This window comes from Pectinophora gossypiella, chromosome 5, assembly GCF_024362695.1.
Source record: "Pectinophora gossypiella chromosome 5, ilPecGoss1.1, whole genome shotgun sequence".
Lineage (NCBI taxonomy): Eukaryota > Metazoa > Arthropoda > Insecta > Lepidoptera > Gelechiidae > Pectinophora > Pectinophora gossypiella.
Window position 1 is genome coordinate 1,747,104 of NC_065408.1, and position 27,582 is coordinate 1,774,685.

At 37.2% G+C, this 27,582-nt stretch overlaps 1 protein-coding gene across 4 annotated transcripts in view; it reads right to left on the minus strand.

Moving 5' to 3' along the window:
- Nucleotides 1-979: 979 nt before the first annotated feature.
- LOC126366622 (cardioacceleratory peptide receptor-like) overlaps nucleotides 980-27,582 on the minus strand; it is a 478,107-nt gene continuing 451,504 nt past the window's right edge. For 3 of the 4 annotated variants that reach the window (XM_050009806.1, XM_050009805.1, XM_050009804.1), the window contains exons 7-11: nucleotides 26,558-26,761; nucleotides 21,483-21,578; nucleotides 17,276-17,456; nucleotides 5,016-5,148; nucleotides 980-4,598 (exon numbers count right to left, since the gene is read on the minus strand). In XM_050009806.1, the coding sequence (XP_049865763.1) occupies nucleotides 4,452-4,598; nucleotides 5,016-5,148; nucleotides 17,276-17,456; nucleotides 21,483-21,578; nucleotides 26,558-26,761 (761 nt within the window). In that variant the 3' untranslated portion in view covers nucleotides 980-4,451. The remainder of the gene's footprint in view (nucleotides 4,599-5,015; nucleotides 5,149-17,275; nucleotides 17,457-21,482; nucleotides 21,579-26,557; nucleotides 26,762-27,582) is intronic. The other variant, XM_050009807.1, reaches the window with a different exon arrangement.

Here is a 27,582-nt window from a genome sequence, read left to right on the forward strand (position 1 = left end):
AACATAACCGACTCAGGTTGGATTGTGTACTTTTTAAGTAAGTAAGTTATATTCGTTAGCGCGATAAACTTCCAAGACTAGTAAACGGTCGATCGATGAATTGATTACCTGTCACATACAGTTCATTAAACCACCTAGGGACTTCGTATCAAAACCATATCGTCGGCGTAAATGACATCATCATCACTAATTTAAGAGCCACGCTTTTGTCGGTGTAACTTTCTCCATTCTTGTCTATATAGACAAGAAAGTGACTCGCCGTAGCGGGAATAGCAGAATTGGCCTTTGATCCAATTCTTTCCCTACCTTATAAGGAATTCCTCCCCGAACGGCGATTCCCGCTACGGTGAGTCTCTTTACAGCGAGTGGCTTGACGTTGAGAACACGACGTTCACCTTCTCTTTAATCTGTAATTTGATGTGTATAGATCGTCAAAATTCGCACCATCAGGATAAGAACTCAGTTGCAAAGTAACATAATATTATACATCAATTCCCTGTGGTGTAATAGTTAACCCAGGTCCCAGTTTAACTAAGCTGCGGGTTTGAATTCCGTCCGAGTCAAACTTTTTCGGTTTAATTTTCTCTTCGCACCAACGAAGTATTTTAAAGCCGAGCTAGGACTTCCGTCCTCCGGCACTGAATAGTACTGACATTTACTTCTGCCCCCTGTCAGATTACAGATTCCAGATTACAGTCCCTATGGCTTGCCTCTTTCGTCCGCCTCTGGGCGCCATCTCACTCGCGTCAAGACAGAATACCGCGGGGCGGAAAGCAAGAGGGAAACCACTGTCCTATTTTTCTCTAAAAAAATAGCATGGAGAATGTTACGCCGACTAGAGCGTGGCTCTTAAATTAATTATAATGTTCAAAAGTGGCTACAAATTATATATTCTGATTATTTAAATTCTGGCTCTCCTTATTAGGTTTACTCCAAAAAAAGTGAATTTATTTGTGTTAATAGAAATAAAATAACATAATTATAATTCCATAATTGATTTTTATTCTTATGCACTTGTGTCATGTTGTGTTATCTTTATTTAAGTATATCGTAGACAATAGACATAAACATTCAAGTACTTATATCAAGTTACACAATATGTAGAGTTTAACTCTTACACTTTGGCACATTATATCTAAAGAACTTTTACAACCTAAGTCAGGATGCTTTGAAGTAAAGTAGGATGACGTAATAATTATTATACATCTTCTGTGGGTTGTTAGGTGGATGATTAACCTCAGCAACCCTGATGTCAGGGTTGTTATTGTTTCTTTTTTCAAAGAATGTCTAGGACCCTGTGCCGAGGTTTTTCTTGCAGCTTCTTTTCCCTAGCTATACAGGTTCTGAGACGCTGGAGCAGTTTTAGGCAGATGAGATATTCGTTACGTAAAAAGTGATGATTCAAAGTGTAACTACCTACTGAATAAAGATTTATTTTTGAATTGCAATTTGAAAATTGCTCTATATGGCTAACGTAACGTACATAGATCCCGGAAAGAACGAGCGGCTAGGGTTGTCTCTGGGTTTCTATTAGCCTGTGTTCTAATTTTTATTCATTTCGGGTTTGTGATTTAGGCGTTAAGATAATAGACATAGTTATTTTTGAATTGTTTGTACTTTGTTCTAAGTGGACATTATAATATCAATGCATTTAGTGATTGTATTGAAACAATAGTTTTCAATGTAATTTTAAGCACAAAGAATCCTGACTGAAATCATTTTAATATGAGACATTGAAATACACAAACACTACCTATCTAAGTACCTATTTACATTTCTTTTTGGTTTCAAGTATCGAGATCTATTCGTCGTACAAAATGTAGACAAATTTGAAAAATTAGCCAATTCTAAGTCCCTGTACTTTGTTTTCACAATATAAAATTATATTTAAGAATATTAAGTGCTACATAAGTATAGTACTTAGTTAAATATTCCTAACTTATACACTGACCGCTTTTGCTAACAAATTAATTGGTAAAGTTTATATATAATATATAATATATTATGGTATTTAGATATATACCCTATATTACTCGTAAAAAACCACGTTCCCTGATATTTCCTGCTTCTATTTCTATCGTGTGGTTGTGAGATCAATGACTGATCTTATCAACCCTGGTGTCAGGATTCCTGCCTTAATATTCCCGTATACTTATATTATAGTACTGACTGTACATATACTTTAGTTATACATAATTTTTTATATACTTACGTAATTAATATTCTTTAAAGTTAATTTCTTAAACAATGAAATTATGCTACATGCGTTTGACTTTTGAATGCACAAGGGTTTGTTTCTTATACCTATTGTTGCCAGGCTGAAGACATTTTTTAATATTTAAAAATCACTCTTTGCTGTGTACATAGGTACTAATTCCTATAGACACCACCTAATTTTATTTTAAGTTATACCTGTCATTGTCATGTCCACAAAAAGGAAAGGGACAGATCATTGACAGTTGTTAATTTTAAAACGAATGAGTGTATGAATGAATATCCCGGGCGAATGAAATAGGTATCTCGCTGGTATGCAAACCGTTTGACGTAACGTGTGCTGTCAACTTAATTCTTTCACGGTTATTGGCCAATGTCAATTTTTAGAGTATTGTTTTGGATTGGTGCCTAAAATTGACGTGTGTTCCATAAGTTTTATGCGTGTCGATTACCCGTCCCTTTCCTTTTCGGCAGATAATAAAATTGCAGATAAAACTTAAAATAATATTCGATGGTGTGTTTTGGAATTAGCGCCGTTGTGTATATTTAGATTGCTTTTTAATAAAAATAGCCTTTCGTAAGATCGAAAGAAGAATGAATACTTTAATATTCATCTTAAAACGAAAATCGGGAATATTTGTAATCCATCCGATATTAATTGATTATTTTAATAATTACTTGTGGCCCTGCTCAGGACGTTAGGTATTTTAGGTAAGATCAATGCCAGACCGCATCAACCCTGATATTAGTGGTGTATTGAGCCTCATGTAACGGCTACGTACTTAAGTAAATAGTAGCCAGACTAAACAAACTGAGGTACCTATACTTGATAAATTTTACTTTAATTCATATAATATATAAATACTGTCTGTCACGTGCTTATCGGTGAAGGAAAACATCGTAAGGAAAACCACATTCCCGAGAAATGCATTTTCGGAGGTATGACCTAATCTGTATTGGGCTGGTTTTCCCTTTGCGGGTTGGAAGGCCAGACAGGCAGACAGGATAGGTAAGCGGACCCTGTAAAAACATAATAATGCTAGGGGGATGATAAATATTATCTAGAGAGCGATGTATGTGAGACGGAATACACAAGCTAATGCATCGGAGAGAGATGGAGATGTGAAACTAAATATTACTTTTAAATTATACTAGTAAAATTCCTGTCATCTAAAATATCGAAAAATTCATAAGTTTTATGACGGAAACGTTTAACTGTTGCACGAACAGCAAGAATTGTAAAATATTATTCACATTTTATGTCATATGACATTTATATTACCTACGTACATACTAACTTTGTGACCTTAATTGTGCCTTAACTTTATAAGTTCTGAACAGTACTTCTTATTTAATTCGTTAGATAATAATATTCTTTAAAATTCTTTGGTAACTATAATAACATATTTTTATTGACATCTACGTTCTGTTTTGAAATAAAGATTTATATTTCTAAAATGATTACAAAATTCTTATCGCTTTAAAAAGCCACGTAATTTCTAACACGTCATATTAGTTCACACAGCATGCGCAAGTGAACAAGTGAACCACAATTCAAATAGCCTAACTTCTCGCACCCGAAAGTCCACCTTTGATTGAAAATCAACGCCTTGACACAACCAAGTAAGTAATTGATCCGAATTCAATTATACAACACATTAAGTCCAGGGACAATGCGAATACAAGAGAAGATGGTAATACTGATGATACAACTATACATATTGAGGAAGATAGATTCGCTCCATTTGAAGGCAATGAACCTGAACATTCCAAACACAATAGGAAGGTAAACTATATTGAATATACGATCGTATTGTATACAGTATATCGCTCTTATGAGACAATACTGCTAAATTATTATGACGAGGTATTAGATTATCAAACCTTAAAATAGAATATGATGATTAGAACCATGTAGTCTTAAGAAAAAAAGATTGATATCATCACAAATGCCTAAAGAAGCGTAAAATGTAAAATAATGACAATTAAATATTTAAAAAGAGTGATTGCATGTTGGATTAAAAATTTAGTAAAAAATTCTAAAATATAATAATCTAAAATATATCTTAACCAACATTATTGATACTACAAATTATAAAATTAAATTTCTTAATCAAAAAATCACAGGAAAAACACCAAACACTTTAGAAGTCACAGTAATATTTACAAATTCATTTGATACGTCAACATTCTTAGCTGGTGATATACCAGAAGAACGTTTAGAACCTGCTTGTAGACTACAAGAAGGTATCTTCTCTTCTCTGAGGGGCGTGGCAATTGTTGTTCATCTGATGATTGTCAGGGAGATGAAGACGAACTTTCTTGGAGTTGGTGCTGTTGCTGTGGACACGTTGTTTTGGAAACTTCAAGCTGTCTTCTTTTACCTGGCAGAAGAATATAATTAAAACATTTGTCTTGTTAAAGGAGCAACTCCTATCTATGTACGAAATTGGAATTTGAATCTTATGACGAGGCTGTTAAATTGTTTCTGTCTATGTATGCCAATACCGTAAAATCTTAATTAAAAATTCAAAATTACACACCGCAATCTACTTAACTTACGATAATACTTAATAGTACAATACGAACAATAAACATTATCATTTACATTATATTACCTCAGGATAAGGTCAATAAGTAACTAAATCGGCTTTTATTAGGTAGGTACTGAGTTCTTGAACTCCCTGAAATGTTATGGATCTTATTCGCCTCAAGTGCCTAAGTCAGGATCGTCGACTAGACGGCAAACTTTAAAATTCAAAGTTGGAATCTCAAGCTACAATACTCATAACATAACTCACCCTTACAGTAAGGTCATGCCTGGTCCTGCGATGCGATGACGTCAGAAGCTCGGTGTGTGCTCTGGACTCGTTGCCAGCTGGACTCTCCCCGCCCTTCATCCAGCACCACAGCCATTTGTATGGAGGGATGTTCCTAATATTGACAAAATAGAATACGATTAAGAAAAGGCTGATATCTCCTCATACAAGGAAATCTTAACTTTCAAAGGACAGACAAATCTAGAAAACGCTCACTGATAGGACAGGCTCTTGTTGGTGGAACTCTTTCCAGATTTGTTTTCGACTCTTAACCTTTGAATGAAAGCTGATAACATAAAAAGCCTATATACGTCCCAATGCTGGGCACAGGCTTCCCCTCAATCAACCGGATGGGGTATGGAGTATACTCCAACACGCTGCTCCACTGCGGGTTGGTAGTGGTGTTTTACAGCTAACAGCCGCCACCAACGGCTTCGCGTGCTCTCTTTCAGACTTTTTCAGACAAAATGATTTCGACAATGTCCCCATCGAAAATCGAACCCAACGCTCTCACCACTAGACCACGGAGGCTATCTGTATGAATGATGTACGACAAGTATTAGTCGTTACATAAGTCATGTGTGTGGGTTTTCGCAAAAAAAAATACCAGATGAAAACAATAGACTTAAATGCTAATATTTAATTTCTTTCAGGAATCAATCGGATGGAGAGTTAGGCAGAGAAGGTGACAGAATTCATCAGATACGGAAGAATTTATGTAAGTGCCTTTCCCTTAATCGATATTTTATTTTAGAGATATTGCATTTTAAAATGTAGCCTATACGTTATAATATACCTCTATATATGGATGTTAGTTCTTCAACACATATAATAAGATCCAAAATTAATGTTAATATCAAACCCTTGATATAGTTTAACCTATATTAAATGTATGTCTCGAACTTGAGGAATCTCTTTGAGCCTTCAAAGTTAGTCTTGCTAATCCAGTCGTGAGCCGTTGCCAACAGTTTGGCCTTAGCTTATAAATAGTTTACAGTATGTAGCACAATGAGGAGCTCGGTGGCGCAGCGGTTAACGCGCTCGGTCTGCGATTGTTGAAGTAAAGCAACTTTCGCAGAGGCCGGTCATAGGATGGGTGACCACAAAAAAAAAAGTTTTCATCTCGAGCTCCTCCGTGCTTCGGAAGGCACGTTAAGCCGTTGGTCCCGGCTGCATTAGCAGTCGTTAATAACCACCAATCCGCACTGGGCCCGCGTGGTGGATTAAGGCCCGATCTCCCTATCCATCCATAGGAAAGGCCCGTGCCCCAGCAGTGGGGACGTTAATGGGCTGATGATGATGATGTAGGACAATACGTTCTCTACAATAAACATAGATCCTAAATACAAATTGGTTATGGTCCATAACAAAAATAATTCTTATTCGTGATTGAGTGATGTTTCGTCCCTGGAAATGTTCCCAAAGTGGAAATGGTAAGGACACCTTCCCAATGGCCTCAAATAAATTAGCTTCAAAACATTTTTTTCGATTCAGCTCCGCAGCACCCAAATCACCGAGTAGTTATGGCTTCCGAATACATCCCGCTCAGGGACAATACTGAAAAGTATCGGCGTCCGAAGGACGTAATATACGATCCCGAAGACCCGATTACTCTATCCGTAGAGGCGGCGAATCAGCTCGCGACACCAAACACTTCAGAACTCCGATACCGACCTCGCCGCCATGGTCGACGATTTCCCTAATTCAGCGCTTAATGCTATCGACCCACTAGTGTCGATTAATTCTTTCAAATGTTCTTTCTCTCAGACGACGCTCTGAGTCGAGGTTCGCGCCTGGGCACCCTCAGGCTTGTTGTCTTAAACGTTGTACCGGATGAGAGCCCTCAGCGCTCCCCATTTGTCCGGCCAAGTAGTTAATGCCATCTGCGGCAAGACAAAAAAATATATAGTAAGGACACTGGCTCTTTTTCAAATTCTTCTTTCTTGTACTCTGATCTCCTTCTTATTATCCATTCTTAATTAATAATGAACGCACTTACATGGCCTATTCAAAAGGTTATATTAATTAGTAAAGTTTACAGCAAACGAACCGTTGTTCCGTTTGTTCCGTTGGGATTCCGCTTAACAGTTCAAGGCGCCATTAAAATTACTGCTACCCCAAATTTAGGGTTACATCCACTAAATAGATCATTACGGATGTAATTTCTTGATACTTGACATGTTAGTAAGTAGTTGTTTCCAACTTGGCTTATTGCTATCGTTACTTAGAGGTATAAACGTATGAAGCTTTATGCACGATTAAAAAGTATCTAAGGTATTATCACATGTATTATAAAACAATGACTCATCATCTACCTAGCATTATCCCGATTTTCAAAAAATAAAACGTATTTTGTCATTTTTACCCACGACGGAACGGAGCAGGTATATGCGTTTAGGGTGAGAGATGTTTGTGTGTGCGTTTGTGCAAAGAAATGTTATTAATTATCTTCTAAACTAATAATCCGATTTTGATGCGGTTTTCAATAACGGGTTTGTGTTTGATGAGTTCATGTTATTAGACAAGTGTCATGTCTGTAACTCACTAGGGGGCGCCACAATATTAGTGTTTAGAATAAATATTATCCGAATCGCCTGTTCAATTTATAATAGCAATTTATTTGCAATAGTTTTTATTAGTTAATTGTTTTTGACAGGCGTTTTTTTTTTCGGTTCCATTGATTACACGTAATTACGTCGAACACGGTGCTGTTTCATTGCTACCTAAATCCCTTAAAAATCAGTAAAAAGGCATTGATATGCCTTTTTGCCTGATGGCATATTCATGGTCCTTCGAGCCAGATTTCAGAGAAGATCCCAGATCACAATCAATAAATTGTAGATAAATTAATACGAAGTGATTGGCGAAGATTAAAGAAAAATCAAGATCGACTATAAGTGGCACGTGGATTGTGTGGTCAAGTGAATCAAATTCATCCAATTAATCCTCATTTCATTCATAAAGTTGAACCCATCACTCAATAATCAGGTAGTATTAAGTAAACAGCCTCCGTGGTCTAGTGGTTAGAGCGTTAGGCTCACGATCTGGTGTTCCGGGTTCGATTCCCAATGGGGACATTGTCGAAATCACTTTGTGAGACTGTCCTTTGTTTGGTAAGGAGTTTTCAGGCTTGAATCACCTGATTGTCCGAAAAAGTAAGACGATTCTGTGCTTCGGAGGGCACGTTAAGCCGTTGGTCCCGGCTATTAGCCGTAAAAACACCTCCACCAACCCGCAGTGGAGCAGCGTGATGGAGTATGCTCCATACCCCCTCCGGTTGATTGAGGGGAGGCCTGTGCCCAGCAGTGGGACGTATATAGGCAGTTTATGTATGTTATGTATTAAGTAAAGCAAAGTGTTGTTAATTACGGTTAGTATAATTTTAATTACATTTATTACCCACGACGGAACGGAGCATTTATATGCGTTTAGGGTGAGAGATGTTTGTGTGTGCGTTTGTGCAAAGTAATGTTACCACCTATCTTTTAAACTAATGATCCGATTTTGAGGCGGTTTTCAATAGCGGGTTTGTGTTTGATGAATTCATGTTCTTAGACAGGTGTCATGGCTGTAACTCACTAGGGGCGCCACAATATTAGTGCAAAACAATGTTGCAATATAATCAAAACGAAATGTCCGATTACAATTCTGTTTTCGGCAATGTGTACGTGGTAGCTTATTGCATGTTCCCAAATAATAAAAATTACGTCTTTAACTCACTAGAGGGCGCTACAATATTAGTGAAAAATAGTATTGCAATAATATTAAAACGAATTGTCCGATTTCAATGCGGTTTTAAGCAATGGGTTCGTAGTTGAATGGTGCATGGTCTAAGATAAGTCTTATGATATTAACTCACTAGGAGGCGCTGCTATATTAGTGTGAAACGTTTATATTGCAATATTATTAAAATTGAAACGTATTGTCTGATTTCAATGCGGATTTCAGGAATCAGTTCGTGGGTGATTGGTGCATGTTCTCAGATGAGTGTTATAGAGGTAACTTTAAACAGAAAGCAACTGTATAATATATAATAAGGGACTTAATATTATGTGGTAGGATGAATTACACTTATTGTTTTGCGAGATCTTACCTACACATTATATAGATTATGATTCGTATATGCTCTCTAAAAAGTCTGAAATAAAATTAAGCAAAATTAAAAATTTTGAAAAAACCCACGACGGTAAAAATCTCATCGAAAAAGAATAAAATAACTCAAAACCCCCGACTTAACCCAATTATTATGTAACGAAATATTATATTAGACTTAAAAATACTTTCTAAAAAGAGTTGATATCTCGAGACATCGGTAATAGATATACTTAAGTACCTAAACAATGAATATGGATGTTTACAGTTTTTTCCTAACGTGTCTGTTTCTCGAAAATATACTTAAATGTAGCGATAATAATTTTACCATAATACATAACCGAGGAATATCCGTCGGGGGCTGCCTTTTCTATATGAAATTTCAACAAAAATTTAATCATACTCATAAGTGTATTTTATGTCGTCGTTAAACATCTACAATTCTTCAATAATTGTATTCACGTCACTAGAAAAACTTTAGCTGGGTTAATGGCAGCCCCCGATGGATATTCCTCGGTTATGTATTATGGTAAAATTATTATCGCTACATTTAAGTATATTTTCGAGAAACAGACACGTTAGGAAAAAACTGTAAACATCCATATTCATTGTTTAGGTACTTAAGTATATCTATTACCGATGTCTCGAGATATCAACTCTTTTTAGAAAGTATTTTTAAGTCTAATATAATATTTCGTTACATAATAATTGGGTTAAGTCGGGGGTTTTGAGTTATTTTATTCTTTTTCGATGAGATTTTTACCGTCGTGGGTTTTTTCAAAATTTTTAATTTTGCTTAATTTTTTAGATCAAGCTTTACTTAGTAATCAGAATTTCATAATTTACCTGTGACCTTAAACTATCCAATTATAATCTTCATAGAAAACCATAAACTTTACTACTAGTCGTCTGAATATAGTGTTTACAACGTCATAACATAACATAACATAAACAGCCTATATGTATACGTCCCACTGCTGGGCACAGGCCTCCCCTCAATCAACCGGAGGGGGTATGGAGCATACTCCACCACGCTGCTCCAATGCGGGTTGGTGGAGGTGTTTTTACGGCTAATAGCCGGGACCAACGGCTTAACGTGCCCTCCGAAGCACGGAATCATCTTACTTTTTCGGACAATCAGGTGATTCAAGCCTGAAAAGTCCTTACCAAACAAAGGACAGTCTCACAAAGTGATTTCGACAATGTCCCCATCGGGAATCGAACCCGGACCTCCAGATCGTGAGCCTAACGCTCTAACCACTAGACCACGGAGGCTGTTACTACGTCATTAGCACTAATTATACGACACTAACGACCAAGCTAGCACTAAGTGACACTAAAACTAAACACGACTCCACTTTGTTGCACTTTTATAGCACTTGCATGTTGGCATATTAAGTTGTAAAACCGTGCAAAATAATATTTTTCTATTCCTCTACTTTAATCTGGCATTTAAATAACCAAAAAGTCTAATATAAGTACATACATAATTAAACTCTTTGAAAAAGTGTACGCTCTATGGCCTATAAAAGCATTGTTTACAAAGTGTAACTGTACTATAATGTCGCCAAAAAAGCATTGTTGTTGTTTTTTTTTTTTTGACCTGGAAACTGGCACCTTTACTTTGTTTGGTGCCATAGATATACTATAAAAAAAAAGTATACATTTGCCGCCATTTTCCCGCGCGTTGGAAAATAAATTGGAAAATTTTTGTGTTTCGTTTAAAATTACGTCGTCGTAGAAAAAGTATTGTATGCAACGTTGTATAACTAGGTCAAAAAATGCTCGTGGCGTCTCTTATTGCGATGTTCGCCAAGGCTCACATCGCAACTCACGCCACTCGCATTTTTTGACCCTTCTTATACAACTGTTGCATAAAATACTATAATATATTTGCAACTAAATATATTTAGTCAACGTATTTAGGCTGCCATTGGTGCTAATTCCTGCAGACGCCATCTAATTTTATTTTAAGTTATATCTGCAATTTCCTTATCCGGTGAAAAATAAAGGGACGGGTAATCGACAGGTGTAAAATTTATAGAACACATGTCAATTTTAAGCAGAATTCTAAAACTTCGTATCAACAGTGGCTGCAAGTTGTATTTGATTACTTGTAGCTCTGCCCACCCCATTTGGGATTACGGGCGTGAGTTTATGTATGTATGTATGTCTAAAACAACCGTCTTAAAAATTTACATCGGCCAATAACCCGACAGACTTCAGTAGACAGCACGTCAAATGGAATGCATACCAGCTAGATGCCTATTTTATTCGCCCGGGTTATTCATTCGTTTTAAAATTAACTTGTTGACAATCACCCGTCCTTTTCCTTTTCGGTGGATAAGAAAATGACGGGTAAGTATAACTTAAAATAAAGTTAGGAGGTGACTGCAGGAATCGAGGCCATTGCCCACTTTCAGTTTTTATTTGTACCTGTTCTGTGTTTCTGTGAGCAATTAAGAATATTCATTCACATCTTTTTTCCTTAACGTAACCTAAGCTCACCATTGTATTCCGATTGGAGAAGACAAAGATACGAGAAGCTGCAAAAGTCCAACAGTTTCTTGCAAAGTAATAAATTAACTGGTTACACTTAAGACCTCCTAGTTACATGTCGTTTTTGTAATAGACCAAAAGCACCTACAAAAACATAAATTTTACAATTATGACAGCTAATGGTTCATAAATTTCACCACTGTTTACAAATAATTAATTCGCTGGGCTCAGAGACTGAACTTTTGCTCTTTGATTGTACATTCATCAAAGATGAACTATTCTTTTAACTATTTTTCCTCTCAGACGACGCCCTGAGCCGAAGTTCGCGCCCAACTGGGCACCGTCAGGCCTGTTGTCTTAAACGTTGTACCGGGTGAGAGCCTTCAGTGCTCCCCATTTGTGTGGCCATGTAGTTAATGCCATCTGCGGCAAATCTACAATAAGTCACGTCAAAAAAAAACAAGATGAACTAAGTACCCACATCTCACCCATCTTTCTGTTCGACCAACGTGATAGATGGTGAGCCGTATCGCCGTCTATAATGGTCGAGCGAACTGTGTTAATAACTCATTGGTGCAAGTCCTATCCACGTTGTTAATAACATTGTAACGAATACTGAGGGGAGTGATTCAGCTCATGTTTCTGAATTAATATCAGGTGGAATTTTCCGTCATTTACACCCCATACAAGTACGTATGGGTATTAGTGACACCGTAACGAATACTGAAATACTGAAAATGTTAGTGTTTTTTTTATTATTTTCAGTTCCACTTTTTTGCGACGGAAAATTGCACTTGACATCAACTCAGAATCATGGTGTGAATCATCCCTAAAAGCTTTCGTTACGATGTCACTAACACTCTGTATTTTAAAGGTGATTATATCTTTTATTCGTACTCGCTGCTAGATAACTTTGGATTTAAAGGTTTTCCACTGACTTTAGAATTTAATAAGCACAAGTTCTCGACCGGTATTTCTAATCAAGCGTGAGAACTTTCCGTTGAACATTTTACATCTATAAGTAGTTATAAAATAGCTTTATATTACCTATCATGGCCCCGATTCCTGCAGACTCATCCTTTTTTTTATTTGAAGTTATACCTGACATTTTTTTTATCCGCCGAATAGGAAAGGGACGGATGATTGACAACGGTTAATTTTAAAATAAATGTATAACCCGGGCAAATAAATTAGGCATCTCGCTCTTAATGCAACCCGATTGTTCTGTTGTGTTATTGGCCAATATAAAATTTTGGAAGAGTTTTTAAATTTCTGCCTGAAATTGACGTATGTTTCATATTTATTTTATGTTTGTCGGTTACCCGTCCCTTCTTTTTCAGCGGATAAGAAAATGACAGGTAAAACTTAAAATGAAATTAGATGGTGTATACTGGAATTAGCATCAATGGAAATGTATAGTATAAACAGACATCTTAATAAATAACTTATTTTCTAAATACTTTCGAGTGTAATCAAAAGGTATGAGACGAGTGACAATTATCAATTGACACAATATACTTAAAGGTTGTTATTGATACCGGAAATGAAACCTTTGGGGGAAAATTCAGACCATTATTCTGAGTTGATATCAAGACAAATTTCCTGTCGGAAAATTCGTAACTGTTTTAGTTTTTATCTTAATAATTTTCAGTCCTATATTGTTATTTAAGTTGTATCGAAATTTAAAATGAAAATTACAAATTATTAAAAAAAAACAAAACGCCAAAAGTAATAATTCCATCTGTATACCACATTTATTAAAATAAATTTTCATTCCATTCCATTCCATTCTATTCCATTCCATTCCGGTACCGCTGTTTGCGGTGTTCGATTTACAGCGCAGCGCAGAAAAATCTCAAAATTTTAATTAATAAATATTTCCGACATGAATTTCCCAGTACAGTATTTTTTGCGTTGTACACATTTCTCTTCATATAACCTTCTTCATACATAACATTTCTTTGTATTTGAGTAAATGATGACCATTTTTATTACACCCAGGCACAATTACATCTTCAATCCATTATTCTTCTGATCAAAATAAAGATAAGCAATATAGGCAGCACTTTCGCAACATAATTCTATACATAATGTGATCCAAATATCAATGTTTATATATGCTTCTGCCGCTACGTTGTATTTTTGAATAATTATTTACCCGAGTAATGAGAAAATATGTAATTATCACGTTAAATCTTGACAGCGCCATCTATACTTTGTTTGGGGAACGTAGCCTCGAAAGTCAGTAAATACAGGATATTTGCAAATAAATAAACCGCCTTTTTCATGAAATTCAAAATAAGGTAAGTATGTCGCAATCAAAAACGTGTTTGATCACAAAATTACAGTATAATTTCAACGGCCTCCGTGGTCCAGTGAGTGGGCTCACGATCCGGAGGTTCCGGGTTCGAATCCCGGTGGGGACGTATCACAAAAATCACTTTGCGATCCCTAGTTTGGTTAGGACATTACAGGCTGATCACCTGATTGTCCAAAATGTAAGATGATCCGTGCTTCGGAAGGCACGTTAAGCCGTTGGTCCCGGTTACTACTTACTGATGTATATAAGTAGTCGTTACATGAGCCATGTCAGGGGCCTTTGGCGGCTCAATAGTAACCGTGACACCAGGGTTGATGAAGTTGGTACTCCACCTCACAACCCACACGATAGAAGAAGAAGTATAATTTCCATGCCGTTGATTGTTATATATTTCGATAGAATTTTTAAGTAATATTTGTTTATTGGAAAAATAATATTAAACCTTCTAAGTATACCTACTCAATTTAATTTCCGGGGAACGGATGCGTGCTCAATGCCAAACAAATTATTGGGACAAACCAAACAGAAAAGTTGTATTAATTTTGATGGAAATGAAGTGTGTACAAATATTATTATTAGGAAAAAGTTACAGGGGTATTTCTGGAAATTCCCGACGATTCAGGAATAGGAATCTTAATAAGTTATTTTAAATAAAGAGAACGGGAGTTCAAAGGGCGCTAACTACTTTAATTACCTATAGAATAGAGGAGAATAAAATAGAATGTATTCTTTTTTCATCTGTCTCCTTTGTCGCCCAATACTTGGAACCATAGAGCACGACAGGTCTTGTAACCGTCTTATAAAGCAAGTATTATGATGTACAAAAAAAAATATTCAAAAATATTTATTTTTCTAAATTGGCTTACAAAGTTAGCGCTTTTTGAACGTCAAAAAATTAAATTACATATTATGTAACTAGCTGTAAAACTACTACCACATCGGAATCTGTAACGCTGAGGGAAAGACGTGGCCAGAAAACTTCCCAGCACAGGGCCCTAGTCCTACTGTTTCATGTTTTCCTTTCTTTTCTTTTTTTTTAATCCAGTTTGTATTACATAATTTATAGACTAACTTAAATACAATGGTATTCCAATTACAGTCGGTGGAAGGAAAGTGAAAAATAAAGAGTTTATGTGACTGTTATGAGTAATATCATGTACCCACTTTAGAACCCTGTCGCACCATCGATTTGTCAAAAATGTTAATGTGACATGGTATCAAAGTCCAATCTCATCAGTCATCCCGTGATCATGGCACTTGCAACAGTGTCGAAATATCGGGATTCTCATATCCCCATTTAAACGCGGTAAGAACCCGTTATTATGTGCTTTAATTATGATAATAACCACGTAAACTTAAAACAATGTATAAATATTATAGATGGCGCTGTCGAGTTTTAACGTGATAAGTACCTATTGTCTCATTACTCTGATACATAACTCAGAAATACATTTGTAGAATATAGTTGTTTGTAAATGTTTGTTTCCCTTTGGTGATTGCCTGGAAAAAATTGCTCTACAGTAATAAGGCTGCCCAAATTGTACTGTATTGATGTGTTATGTCTGATTGTTGAAATTTAGTTTTGTGCAATAAAGTATGTTTGATTCGATTTGAAATACAACGTAATGGCAGAAGCATATATAAATATAAATGTTGCTTGATATATGGATAACATTATGCATATAATTATGGTGCTAAGTTGCTACTTACCTACCTTCTCTTTATTTTGATCAGAAAAATAATGGATGGAAGATTTAATTGTGCCTGGGTGTATTAAAATGGGTCATCATTTATACCCAAAAACAAAGTCTTGTAACCGTCTTATAAAGTATAATTATGTTGATGTAGAGGTACGTAGCAAGTAGTGCTACGTACTACGGACGTAGTTCGTAGCACGGGGTGAATGTGTAGTACAGGGTATGGTGTGTGTATCATCATCAGCCGTACGACGCCCACTGTTGGGCATAGGCCTCCCCCAAGGATCTCCACGACGATCGGTCCTGCACTGCCCGCATCCAGCGGCTTATGGTCCCGCGACCTTCACCAGATCGTCGGTCCACCTTATAGCGGGCCTACCCACTGAGCGTCGTCCGACACGTGGTCGCCATTCTAGAATCTTTTCGCCCCAGCGGCCATCGGTTCTCCTCACTAGGTGTCCTGCCCGCTGCCACTTCAGCTTGGCAATTGGTGTGTGTATATGCATAATGTTTTGCGTCACAGTTAGTTACGGGCAAATTTCATTTTCACCCGCAAAATTAACATAACGATCGTAAATCATCGCACCACGGGATGTTGAACCATAGTTACTTGTATAATTAAGAGGCTTGCCCTGCCAGAGTAATTATTAAGTGTAAGTACCAATAAATTATTACTCAGTGGTGAAGGAAAACATCGTGAGGAAACACATATTCCTGAGGTATGTGACCTAACATGTACTGAGCCGGTTTTCCCTTCGCGGATTAGAAAGTCAGACAAAAAGTCGTTTCTTTAAAAAAATTGACCTGAAAAATTGGAAAACCGGGATAATTCTAGGGAGATGACCAACGCTTTATTGCGCGTTTAAACTTATGCTCTTGAAAAATACGGCATTTGGTTTCAAGTTTCTTTCAATTTGAAAGTAAATACTGCTAGGTAAACTATTGCTACTTTACACAAAACACAAGCACAATTACACAAAAACCCACAAAACTGGTAAAACACAAAAAAAAACTATAATGATGTTATCTAAGACCACGTACTGTTATTTCTCTATCCCAAGTGTCAAATTACATATAAAGTGCAATTTGATATTCTTCTCTTCTTATATCCTGTGGTTGAGGAGGTTTTTAATTAGGTACTAAATCACACAATATAATTCTTGGTTGGTTTACTATTCATTTCGGCTAAGGAAGATGTACATTCACTGTATATATTTTTTTTGTCAAACGTCTCAAGCGCCTTAAACTACTGAGCTTCAGTCGAGTAAAAACGTGGCTGCTAGAAAAATCTCGGCATAGAACTCTAGATGTAATAACATTCCAGTAATTTGCGTCCAGACGCGTTAAGCCGTTGGTCCCGGATATTACATAAGTAAGTACGTAATCGTTACATGAGTCATGGCGGCTCAATAATAACCCTGACACCAGGGTTGATGGGGTTGGTAATCTACCTCACAACCCACACGATAGAGGAAGAATTTGCGTCCTAATACTAACTCCCAGATATTTTCGAGGCCCACTGCTGACAACAAAACTTCCCGAAAGAAAAACACAGAAATATAAGTTTAAAAATGTCCATACCTATTAGGTACTTACCAGCGGTTATCTTTAAGGACACAAAGATAGCATCTTACCTGAGACCAACAAAGATCCTGTTAGAGAAGATGAAGTAGATGACAGGGTTGGCAGCGGAGTTGAGAGGAGCTAGGCTCTGGATTAGGGAGGCGATGGCTACATTGGACTGCGTGTCCGGGATGTACTGGTACACTTGGAGCAGGTCGAAGATCATGTACGGCGACCAGCATAGGACGAACACTGCAAGAGAATAGGGTATGTTAAATTCCGACTCCATAGTAAAAAAAAACACAGCACGATGACATGACACGACAAATTTATTAATAATTAAAAAATAAAAAATTTGAAACCCCCGACCAAAAAAGTACTCAATTATTATGACAAAAGTTTAAAAATGCTTAACTTATCCCACATATGCTTGCAAGCAAACTGAGCGTGTAACATTCTTATCGCACTTAACAAACGACCTGATGACCTTGAAGACCTTAACCGATTTCCACCAAACATAGCTAAGAACACTCTCGACTGATATACCTTTCAAACAAAAAAAGCCGCACTAAAATCGGATCATCCGTTTGGGAGCTACGATGCCACAGACAGACACATACACATTTACACAGACACGTCAAACTTTTAACGCCCCGTCGTTTTTGCGTCGGGGGTTAAAAAAAATAGAAAGGGAGATAGAAGAGAAGGCGAACATCGTGTCTTATAAAGACGTTAAAGAATTGGCTTTTGATAGACAAGGATGGGGAATGCAACACCGACAAGAGCGTGGTTCTTAAATTAATGATGAATCAAAAAAAAACTTTTGCAATTACAAATGTATTTGCAGTTGGTAAACTAATCGTGACCTATGTCGATGTATGGAGACAATGGTTTTTCAACGGCAACATCGGAACCCTCGATGCACCACGGACTCACACTTGACCGGCTTTTTTATTCGTTCCCATTCCAGCTTTAAAGCATTAGTTACTTTAACAATAGCCAGCAAACTTCTAATTGATTTGTGGTGTCCATTTCATTCTATGTGGAAAGTTGAAAAGCCATAAGAATAACAATTTTGTCCACTTAGCTATAATGGGGCCATAAAATTTAATGTTTTATTGTTCGATCCAGTTTTGTCATACTTTGCCAAGTTTGTCCTCATCACGCGATCAGAGTATTATAGGCGTTCTTGATTAAATATCGGGCGTTATTGTAATGTGCGAGACGAATATTGAATGTGTTTAAAGCTTCGTACCCACTAGACAACAATTTAGGGGGAACACGTGAAGCTGTACACGTTCTAACAACTTTTGTATAAACAAAGTAATTGCGTAATGTTGCGCCTTTTTGTTGGACTACATGTTGCCTAGTGGATTCAAGGTTTAAAGCGTTACTATGGTTACTCCACTTTTTTAGGGTTACAACACTTCTCGCCAGCTATGGTTTTGAGGTGAACTTGTGTAAATTTAGAGGTAGAACGCTTGCCTCTCACTTGGAGGTCGCAGGTTCGAATCCAGTACAGGCCTAAACAAGTAATTGTCAAATTTGTTTTAGAACTAATGTTTGGATCATAAATGATTATAACGTGCTCAGCGGTCAAGGAAAACATCGTGAGGAAACCCACATTTCCGAAAAATGCATTTTCGAAGGTATGTGACCTAACCTGTATTGGGCTGGCAGTCGCTTCTGTAAAATTCCGCTAAGCGGACTGTTATATATGGGACCTGTTAATGGAACGGGAAAACATTTTTTTTTTGACGTGACTTATTGTAGATTTGCGGCAGATGTCATAACTACTTGGCCGGAAAACGGGAAAACTTAAAACACATCGATCGCTTGATAAAAAAGGCTTTTTGCGTGTGGGCAACCGAAAAGCGTGGTGCGCGGCGGAGAGATTAGCCAGAGAGAATAAAACAGAAAAAAATTAAAAATGAAGTGACGCGCAGGCGCGGCGAGCGCCATCTGGCGCCGAGAGATAGATACGTTGCCGCTTTATTTGAAATCATCATCAGCCCATAAACGTCCCCACTGCTGGGGCACGGGCCTTCCCTATGGATGGATAGGGAGATCGGGCCTTATTTATTTATAAAGTACAACCACATCACATACAAGAAAACATTTTACATTTATAAGGTTACGGTATTGTGACTAATATATAAACCATCACGCGGGCCCAGTGCGGATTGATGGCTATTAACGACTGCTAATGCAGCCGGGACCAACGGCTTAACGTGCCCGAAGCACGGGGAAGCTCGAGATGAAAACTTTTTTTTGTGGTCACCCATCCTATGACCGGCATTTGCGAAAGTTGCTTAACTTCAACAATCGCAGACCGAGCGCGTTTACCGCTGCGCCACCGAGCTCCTCATTTGAAATCATCATACCAACCACAACCACCAACGGGATAATCCTAGGGAGATGATGAGAGCTATTAGTTTCTTGGCTGGAAAAGACAAGAGGAAGGAAAAGAAAAAGAAGAGGCCCGAGGGTGCCGAGGTGGATGACCTCCGGCTCAGAGCGTCGTATTGAGAGAATTACTGTTGACAGGCATTCCCACATTGAAAGACAAGTAAAAAGCGTTTTCAGTGTAAATAAACATGTTTTTTTCTGAATTTTCAAAGCTGTTTACGTGTAAGTGTAACTCAATACTGTTGACTTACGTCAGTCTGTCTGTCTGTCCATTTATTTCCAGACGCGTTTGCTTCGCGTAAATAGGGACTGTCAAATGGATATGTTAAGCGATACTCCACCGTTAGAAGAAATATCGTATATTTATTTTAATTTTACCTACATAGGGAAATGTTTTGATTTTGCAGCGTTGAGTAGGGACCACAAAGTAATGTTTGTGATTTACGTATACCCACCGGGAATCGAACCCAGAACCTCCGGATCGTGAGCCCAACGCTGAACCACTGGACCACGGAGGTCGCCTTTAATGATAAAACATCATGAAAGCAATTCTTCATTGTAGGATCAAAACCTCGTCACCCCATTCTTTAAATTAAAAAAGAAAATCGTTAAAAAAAAAGCCCGACCCAAAGGGAAAACCAACCTAATAACAGGATCATGTGCCGTCGAAAATATTTTTCCTCTGTCGATATAATATCTCGGGTTTTCTTAGAAATTTGTCCTTAATTTCTTGATAGTAAGTTATGGTTTACGCATAAACATAAAGAACAAAGGATTCTATGGAATGTTCTGAATGCTGAATGCTTATCATGGGTTTACGTGACTACAGTAGGAACATAACATAAGATCACGACTATATCTCAATTGGGGTAGGCAGGTACATCCATCGCAAGATGAACTAAGTACCCACACCTCACCTAGCTTAATTGTATATTTTTATTGTATAAAAAAAGTAGATCATAGTTAATAAACTCGTTAAAAAAAATATAATGAAGATGTAGGTGATTGTGATTCAAGCAGCAGATGCTTAAATAGGAAAATGAAATTAGGTACTTTATTGTACACACATTAAATACAGTTACTTATACAACAAAAGAAAAACAATTTAGTAAAGCAAATTCCTTTTCCAAATTCAAGGCACATCGATGCAATGAATCTAAAAAAGGCAATATTGCTATTTGACATTTGTTTGCATTGCGCATTTACTTTTATATGCGCAAATGTCAAATTTCAATATTGCTATTTTAGACGAATCGTTCCGATGTGGCCTTTTTAACTTTTTGTATGCAAAATCCTGACATAATATTATGATGTATTTTTAATACGTACGAGTTTCTATCTATACAGCGCCTCTTGCGGTCACTTAGGGAACTAAAAAGCACACATGATTTTACGTCACTTTAACCAGTGGGTTTAGGTGACCAACTTATTCACGTGTCAATAGGGTGTGTATGTAATTCACTCGTAATAATTAAATCAAATCAAATCAAATCAAAAAGTTTATTGCGTTCTATAATTACGTTCCACGTTTCATAATTTATCAAACTCATTGTAGCTGACGTATATGCTCTGTAGTTTAAATAAAATACTTTCCTTTGAAAAACTTGTTTTGTAAATAAATGGACGGTACCCTTAAACTTTTTATAATAAAGCAAAAGAAAACTTTTCCATTTTTTTTAAGTTTTACAAACTATCTAAAACAGGCTTAGGTATCAAAGGAAGGTTATTAAAAAGTGGATAAACTTTCGTGTACTTTTGTCCCGCTAATTTGCTTAAATAAAGTAACAAAGTCTGTATTTATAAATATAGTTTGAAATATGTGTACAGTCAATACCCTAACACCGACAAAGGTGATGACTTAAAACTTACCAAAAACGATGACAAATGTCATCTTCACGGTTTTGATCTTCGCTTTAGGGATGATGCCGCGGCTGCTCGCTCGTCTACCTTCTAAGTCATCACTGTCTGTAAGAAGAATATTCCGTCAGAAACATAAAGCTCGTATAACAAATAGACAATCAATATCTGAAAAAAAGTGTCCGCGGCGCCTCTAAATGCGATAGTGAGAAGTATTCATGAAATGGAACGCAAGACGATGAAGGAAAGGGACGGATGATGTTAGAGGGAAGAGATACGAGGATATATGGCAGAGACCGACTGTGTGTGCGCGGAAAAAAATGTATTTTCTTTTTAAATAAAAGCCTGTTTGCCGAAAAGTACCTTGTATTTTGAAAGCCCGGTCTCACATAAATATGAATAATTAATGATTATGTGCTTATCTTAGAGCAATGACTGTATCTAAATAACTTCATCAAGCTGATAAGTTGATGATTACGTTCATCATGGCAGTCCCGTATTAAATAAAGCCTGCTATTCATCAAAATCATAAAGCCTTACTGCTATTACTGGCAGCGTATAGCCTGGACACATACCAATTGTTCAACTAACTGCCACGATCAATCATATTCGTTCAATGGGGTATTTGTGACGTCACTATTAACGTTCTCTTGTCATCAGCAGTCAGGGTGTGTTTCGGTTATTACCGGTCTTTAACGTTAATAATATGTTTTTAAATGATTTAATATTTAATATTTACCTACAAACTGTTTTACTTTGTTTAATAAAAAAACAGAATGTAAATCCACCACAGGCTTCGTCAGTACCAACATTCATATAAAAAAAATTAAAATAAGGGAAAGCATATTCAATTCATACATAATAAAATCCGCACAAGCTTCGTCAAAATACAAAAACAAAACCACAATTGGCTTCGTCCAAAACTACCTACTCCAGAAGCCCACCCCGGACCGCTTCCGGCTCAAAGCTACCCATTAAACTGGCCGCATTTCCACGTTGAACAGCCAGTGAAATGCGCTACAAACTTGTAATATTTTTAATAAGACCTAAGGGAAGTAGCGGGACATTCCCAACTCAAGTATCCTCATCACTTACTGGGAAGTCCTATCAACGAACAACTGTTAAGTATGTACTTTCAGAAATAAATGACTTTTTATTTTATTTTATTTAATGAACTGTCGGAGTTCCAATCTGCTGGGTTTCCACGGAAACCGCACCGCGCGCGGCACCATTAGGGTACTTGACTGAATCAAAGATAGATAAATTCTAAACTAGAAATAGATACCAGTGAAACATAATCAAAAAACAATCTCATTTTTTTCGACTTATTTATGAATTAAATAACAACGAGAACGAAGTTCGACCGCTTTTATTGATGACGTCACAGGACAGTATTTCCATACAAACTCCAAAGAAAACTTTCGTTTTGACGTTTCTTAAAAAAGTATCCCATTTGACTAAGTTTTCAAGTTGTCTCTCTCTTTATTTAAGAGCTGCGCTCTTGTAGGTGGAGTAATCGCCATCACTCCATAGTTAGGGCGTGTAGAACGGTGGTTGCCCCAATCGCCTACAAAGCAAGTTGCACTACTTACTTATGTAAGTAGTCGTTACATGAGCCATGTCAGGGGCCTTTGGCGGCTCAATAGTAACCCTGACATCAGGGTTGATGAGGTTGGTACTCCACCTCACAATCCACATGATAGAAGAAGAAGATAGGATTCTGTGTTACAGACTCATGATCAAAACATCTCATTACAATTTTCCTATTTCATGCTCCACATATGTGCGTGTCATGAAATTAAAGTTATACATATTCTAGTTTGAATTTCCCTCAAAGTAGGAATCTTTGTCGAAATTTGTCGGATATTCTCTTTATACCTAGATACGCTGAATCCAACAGCTAAAGAAGTTCTCTCGGTTCCTATGATCTTTCGTGATTTTGCTTTCCTCAAAGCTTCTTAATATTCAATGTAGTGTTTCCGAGAAATGGGGAATTGAAAATGGCTCATGCAAAATAGGAAGGTATATTGTTATAAGAGAGATGTGTTTACGATAGATTTTTCCTAAATCTATGTGGGATATAGAAATAACACGGGATATTTTAAATATCTTTACTCCTTATTAAATATCTTTACACTTTATATTTTAACAAAATCCTCTCACCCGACCGACATCGCACCAAAGACTCCCCTTTCTTACTTTTTAAAACTGCCTTACCCCATTCATTAACCATCCTCCTTTCATACCATAAACAATCAAATTCCCATTCACTATCCTTCCATAGTATTCTCACTTTCCTACATCTATTTCCACCAAACTAAAAGTAACATACATAACATAAATAGCCTATATACGTCCCACTGCTGGGTACAGGCCTCCCCTCTATCAACTCAAGTAATATTTAAAATAAATAATTCTTGTCTAATTAGACCTCAGTAAACAACCAACAAACCTTTTATTAACATACTTTAATATTTATGACGATTGAGTTCTAAATACGTAATGAATTTAGTATTTACTTAATTTAAACTGTAAATAAGACGAACCCTCATCGACATCCTTATTACAAATACTACACGTGGACTTTTAACCCGACTGCGGCAAAGCAAAAAGGAGGGTTATGTGGTTTATGTATGAATGTATTTGAAAATATTGTTAAATAACAGATTCTATTTAAAATATATATTTCGACAACATCTAACACCATCATCATCATGTTTGTCGGCAAAGTCAGGGGACAAGGCCCCTGTCTTTGACGGCTCAGTAATAACCCTGACACCAGGTTTGATGAGGTTACTCCACCTCACAATCCACACGATAGAAGAAGAAGACATCTAACACCCGTAATCCTCACAAAATTAAGATCACTTTCTACTCTTATACATTGTTTTAAGTTTACGCGGTTATTATCATAATTAAAACACATAATAACGGGTTCTTACCGCTTAATTACTTTCTACTCTTTTTGTAATTTATGTGGGATAATGAAATAACTTGGATATTTTTTAAATGTCTTTACTCCTTTTTTATACACACTCAGCTTTTATTAAAACCAAAATTCTCCCGCCCGACCGACATCGCACCAAAGACTCCCCTTTCTTACTTTTTAAAACTGCCTAACGTCCCATTCATTAACCTTTCTCCTTTCATACCATAAACAATCAAATTCTCATTCATTATCCTTACATAGCATTCTCACTTTCCTATATTTATATAGAGGCTTAGTGGTATACTTACTGCATATTTTTGACTGCATTTTAGTATTTAGTGACTTATTTCGGTAAATAGGTCTCGGTAGAGGTGGACGTTTTTTAGACCATTTTTGGTTACACCATAAGGTTCATCATATCCAGCTTACGACATCGTATCAACAGTGGCTGCAAGTTGTCTTTGATTACTTGTGGCTCTGCCCACCCCATTAGGGATTACGGGCGTGAGTTTATGTATGTATGTATGTTTTGGTCAAACTCCTTTCTTAGGAATTTTGCGTTTTGACGTTTAGTAAAAAGTAACTGATTTGACGAGTTTGAGCCGTGGTATCCCGATTGGTAGAACGCTTGGCTCTCACTTTGAGGTTGCAGGTTCGAATCCAGCACAGACCTAAACCAATGATTGTCGAATCTGTTTTCGAATTCATGTTTGGATCATAAATGATTATCACGTACTCAGCGGTGAAGGATAACATCGTGAGGAAACATACATTCCCGGGTAATGCCTTTTCGGAGGTGATCTAATCTGTATTGGGATGGTTTTCCCTTCGCGGGTTGGAACGTCAGACAGGCAGTCACTTCTTTAAAAAACCGGACCTGTCAAATTTTCAGGTTACGTAAGCGGACCCTGTGAAAAACGGGATCAAGCTAGGGAGATGATGATGATGAACTGATGTGAGCAGTTGGAAACTATGCCTATTATGTCCTCTTTTACACGAAGGAATGTTTACCTACCACATTGTGGTTCATTATCCATTTTAGGACTTTATATCAAAATGGCTGCAAGTTCTTTTGATTATTTGTAGTGCTGTCACTCTATCATGAATTGCGTGTCAGGTCACGAAGTATGGTAAAAAACCAGGCATAATTTAATGAGAAACATTTTCAATCCAACAGAAGAATTCTTTCCTTTCCAACATGATGGTAATTTGTCACCATAACGTTCATTATTTATCCATCTTAGGACTTCGTATTCAATAGTGGCTTTAATTTTTCTGTGATAACTTGTGGCTCTGGCTACCCCATTAAAGATAACGAAAGTTACTTCATGAAATAAAAAAATCAGAATCATTTATTGAACGTAATTATCATGGATAAACTTGTTGAAGGTCAATGTAACATTTTTGAATCTACGTCATTTCGCAAGATGTTATGGTTGAGGAGAAGAAATGACAATAAACTGGAAAAGCAACACATCTTTTACGTCAATGTAGGTATACATTACAAGTTATGTAATACACATTGAATACCAGGCATTTTTATCATTTAAGTATTAATCATTAATCTAATTAAATTAAATAAAAACTTTATTTCGGGCTTTTGTACTTCCATAATGGTTAGTAAGGGACTTATACTATGTTAGTAAGCACATATTAAATTAACATGACAAAACCTAGTGTGAGACATGGATGTCAATCCAATGCCTCACAATGGAACAGTCAGTTCTGTCCGCCACCACGTTTAAGAGACTAATAATAAGCTTTTTTACATAAAGTCTCGAATCAGAAATGAGGAGATCCGCAGAAGAATTAAAGTCACCGACATAACTCGGAGAATTCCAAAGCTGAAGTGGCAGTGGGCAGGACACATAGCGAGGAGAACCGATGGCCGATGGGGCGGAAAGGTTCTAGAATGGCGACCACGTGTCGGACGACGCTCAATGGGTAGGCCCGCTACAAGGTGGACCGACGATCTGGTGAAGGTCGCGGGAAGTCGCTGGATGCGGGCAGCGCAGGACTGATCGTCGTGGAGATCCTTGGGGGAGACCTATGCCCAACAGTGGGCGTCGTTCGGCTGATGATGATGATGATTACATAAAGTAATGTGGCTAAGTTTATTTTCAAGGGATAAAAAAGGCCAGTAAAAATTACTACTTACATTGCCTATTAACAGTGGTCCTTTTTCCAAGCACGCGGCGACTCTTCTGCCTGATGGTGACCACTATGACACCGTAGCACGCTGAGATGGTCACTGCTGGTACCACGAACAGTGACACGAACACGCTGGTCACCCACACCCGCCACTGGAAGTTGGTCAGTCTTGCCCAACACTGGGTCAGTTGAGACCCCGGTGCTGTGCCCACTGGTCAAATAATTATCATTGTTAGTAATTAGCTGTTTGTCTAGCGATGATGATGTTTGGTAAAGTCGAGTAGATATACTACTCGCTAGGCATAAACACAATAATGAGCTGAAATTATCCCCCTTAGTATTCGTTACGATGTCAACACCCCAAATAAGTAGGTAGGTGTTAGTGACACCATAACAAGTACTGAGGGGGATGATTCAGACCATGATTCTGAGTTGATAACAAGTTATCCTGTCAAAAATTTTGGTTAATTCCACTTGATATCAACTCAGAATCATGGTATGAGTCATCCCGCACAGTTTTCTTTACGATGTCATTTACAACCTTTATGTACCCAATAGTGGGATGAGGCAGGTTGATTGATGATGTTGGTACATACTTGAAATCAGAAGAAGCAAGATAACTGGCCACTTAATAAGACATGACAATTTTGTGAAAAACGCCATTGCCAGATATAATGAAAGAGAGGGAGTGGAAGACCAAGGAGAACTGAAATGGCATCTTGATTTTCAATAAGACTAGTGTGTTCGCATAATATTTTAGTTCTAATTCAAATTCGAAAATATCTTTATTCAGTAGGTAACATAATTACACTTTGAATCGTCAATTTTTCCATAACGAACGTCTCATCGGCCTAAAACTACTGCAGCTTCTCACAACCTGTATAGCCGGGGAAAAGAAGCTGCAAGAAAAACCTCGGCACAGGGCCCTAGACGTTCTTTAAAAAAAAAACAACATAAAATATTGTTATACAATTGAGTAATTTAGCTGCCTAATATCAGTTCTCAGACAGTTAATCCCATGCATTCATATCT